At 38.7% G+C, this 3,093-nt stretch overlaps 1 protein-coding gene across 1 annotated transcript; it reads right to left on the minus strand.

Moving 5' to 3' along the window:
* Positions 1-1,450: 1,450 nt before the first annotated feature.
* LOC473539 (ran-specific GTPase-activating protein-like) lies at positions 1,451-2,115 on the minus strand. Its single transcript, XM_054676359.2, has one exon. The coding sequence runs from the start codon at positions 2,073-2,075 to the stop codon at positions 1,470-1,472; it is 606 nt and encodes a 201-aa protein (XP_054532334.1). The 5' UTR covers positions 2,076-2,115; the 3' UTR covers positions 1,451-1,469.
* Between the last annotated feature and the right edge of the window lie 978 nt (positions 2,116-3,093).

Below are 3,093 nucleotides of genomic sequence, written 5' to 3' on the forward strand. Positions count from 1 at the left end.
TCTGCGGTCTCAGTTGTTATGTCTCCCTTTTTTTTCTGATGTGATTTCTTTGGGTATTCTCTTTCTTATTCTAGCTAAAGATTTGTTGATTTTATTTATCTTTTCAAAAAACCAACTTTTCATTTTATTGATTTTCTGTCTTGCTTTTTTAGTATCAATTTCATTTATTTCTGCTACTATTTTTATGTTTTCCTTCTACCAATTTTGGGTTAGGTTTGCTTTTGCTTTTATAATTCCTTGAGGTGCATCATTAGGTTATTTATTTGAAGTTTGCCTACTTTTTAAATATAAGCATTTATTTCTATAAACTTCCCTCTTAGTACTGCTTTTGCTGTATCTCATAGATTTTTGTTTATTGCATTTCAATGTTATTTTGTTTCAATAAATGTTTAGATTTCCTTATTAATATCTTCAATGACCCATCGGTCATTTAGGGTCTTTTTTTTTTTTTTAATTTCCATGTGTTTGTAAAGGTCTGAGGTTTCTCTTATTACTGATTTCTAGTGTTATTTCATTGTGGTCAAAAAAGATACTTGATATTATTTCTACTATTCTGAATTTGCTCGTACTGTTTTTGGCCTAAGATTTGGTCTATTCCTGAGAATGTTTCATGTGCTGATGAAGATTGTGGGCTGTGTGCAGTGGCTCATGCCTATAATTTCGGCACTTTGGGAGGCCTAGGCGGGCAGATCGCTTGAGCTCAGGAGTTGGAAACCAGCCTGGGCAACATGATAAAACCTCATCTCTACAAAACATACAAAAATTAGCTTGGCATGGTGTTGAGCACCTGTAGCCCCAGCTACTCAGGAGGCTGAGGTGGGAGAATTGCTTGAGCCTGGGAGGTGGAGGTTACGGTGAGCTGAAATAACACCATTACACTCCAGCCTGGGTGACAGAGTGAGAGCCTGTCTCAAAAAAAAGAGAAGAAAAGATTGTATATTCTGCAGCAGTTGGATAAAATGTTCTGTAAATGTCAGTTATGCCTAGTAGGTCTAGTGTATAGCTTAACTCTGCTGTTTGTTTCTTGATTGTATTTTTTGTCTAAATGATCTGTTCAGTACTGAGAATGGTGTGTTAAAGTCTCCTGAATTACAGTCCATCTCTCTCTTTAGGTCTATAAATTTTTGTTTTATATACTTGGGACCTCCAGTGTTGGGTGCATTGGTATAATTATTATATCCTGTTCCTGAATTGACCCATTTATCATTATACAGTGACCTTCTTTGTCTCTTTTTACAGTCTTTGATTTGTTCACTATTTTATATGATGTAAGTGTAGCGACTTCTGCTCTTTTTTGATTTCCAGTTACATGGAATATCATTCTCTTTTTTTTTTTTTTTTTTGAATTCAGTTCTTTATATAACGTCCCTTGTAAAAATGAAAGAATAAAAACCGAAAAAGAGGGGCAGGGTAAATTTTTTTTAAAAAAAGGAAAGGAAAGAGAGGAAAAGAAAATAAAATAAGACGATTCATTGCTTCTCCTCAGCAGCCTCCTTGGTGTCTTCCTTCACCGAGAGAGCTTCTAGCTTTTCCGCCACTTTTTCGGCATGATCGTTTTTGCCTGATCCTGCTTTCTTTTCTCTCTCTTCGATCTCTTTCCTGCATTCTTCAAACTTTGTTTTGAATTTCTGTGCATTCTCAGCATTCAGGAAGCGGATGGCCAGCAGCTCTGGCATGGGGCACTCATCGGCGAAGTCAGCGTGGGTGTTCCAGACCCAGGCACGGTCGCTACCTGCGTTGGGCTTCAGCTCCATCATCGGCGTGGTGTAGTGGTTGGCACAGATCTTCAGGGTCTTGTCCCTCTGCAGGAGGAGGCGGATGGCCCCTTTCTCCTTGTGCTTCAGGAGCTTGACGTCACCAGTGCCTCGCTCCTTCCATTCTGGGAGATCGTTCTCGGAGGCAAATCGCAACCATTTTGCCCGCATTTTAAAAAGTTCCTCTTCATCTTCTTCCAGCTTTTTAATTTCTTGCTCAGGAAGAGAAACTATTGGCTCAAACTGAGGGTCATGGTTCAACTCGTCTGTATTCTCAGTGGAAGTATCATGGTCCTCATGAGTGTCCTTGGTGGCCGCCATGGGGGCGCGACGGGGGCGGCGGCTCGGCTGGGTCGGTGGTCGCTGGCTCCGTCGTCGCTGGCTCCGCGGCCTCTCGGCGGCTACTCGTAGCTCCTTCCCTCCACGTCTGGCGGAATATCATTTTCTACCCCTTCACTTTCAGCCTAGTGTATCTTCATAGGTGAAGAGGGTTTCTGATAGGCAGCATGTAGTTGGATATAGTTAGGTATTGCTTCTCTATCCATTCAACCACTCTATGCCTTTTAATTGGAGACTCAACTCAATTTATATGCAGTGTTATTACTAATAGGGAATGTCTTATTACTGTCATTTTTTTTTTATCTTGTTGTTTTGTAACCTCCCTCACTCCCTCCCTTCCTTCCTTCTCTCTCTCCCTCCTTCTCTCTCTCTCTTTCTTTCTCTTGTCTTCTTTCTTCCTTGGTGGGTTAAGTGATTTTCTCTGGTAGTATATTTTAATTTGTTGCTTTTTATTTTTATTGAATCTATTTTAGATTTTTTCATTGTGGTTACCATGAGGCTTACAAAAAACATAGATGTAACAAGTTATTTTAATGAGATAAGAATTTATCTTAGATCACAAAGGAAATAATAGAAACAAAGAAAAAGGCTTCTACACATTAACTCCATCCACCCCACATTTTAAATTTTAGTTGTCTCTATTTACATGTATTTATATTACCTGTCTCTTAACAGGTTGATGTTGCTTTTTTTTTTTATTTTTTGACAGACTTATATTTTGGCCTTCATAGTAGAGTTATGAGTGGATTGCACACCATAATTATAGTATTAGAGTATTCTCAGTTTGTCCATGTACTTAATTTTACCAGTGGGTTTTATACCTTCAGAGGGTATTTTTCCAAATTTGCATGCGTGCGTGTGTGCATGTGTGTGTGCGTTTCAGATCAAAGAACTTCCTTTAGCATTTCTAGTAAGATAGATCTTGTCATGAATTTTCTCAGCTTTTGTTTGTCTGAGAAAGACTTTATTTCTCCTTCATATTTGAAAGATAACTTTACTT

Source organism: Pan troglodytes, chromosome X, assembly GCF_028858775.2.
Source record: "Pan troglodytes isolate AG18354 chromosome X, NHGRI_mPanTro3-v2.0_pri, whole genome shotgun sequence".
Classification (NCBI taxonomy): domain Eukaryota; kingdom Metazoa; phylum Chordata; class Mammalia; order Primates; family Hominidae; genus Pan; species Pan troglodytes.

Bases quoted from the DNA above. Each gene is read 5' to 3' on its own strand.
- LOC473539 (XM_054676359.2), bottom strand. From the start codon at position 2,075: ATGGCGGCCACCAAGGACACTCATGAGGACCATGATACTTCCACTGAG.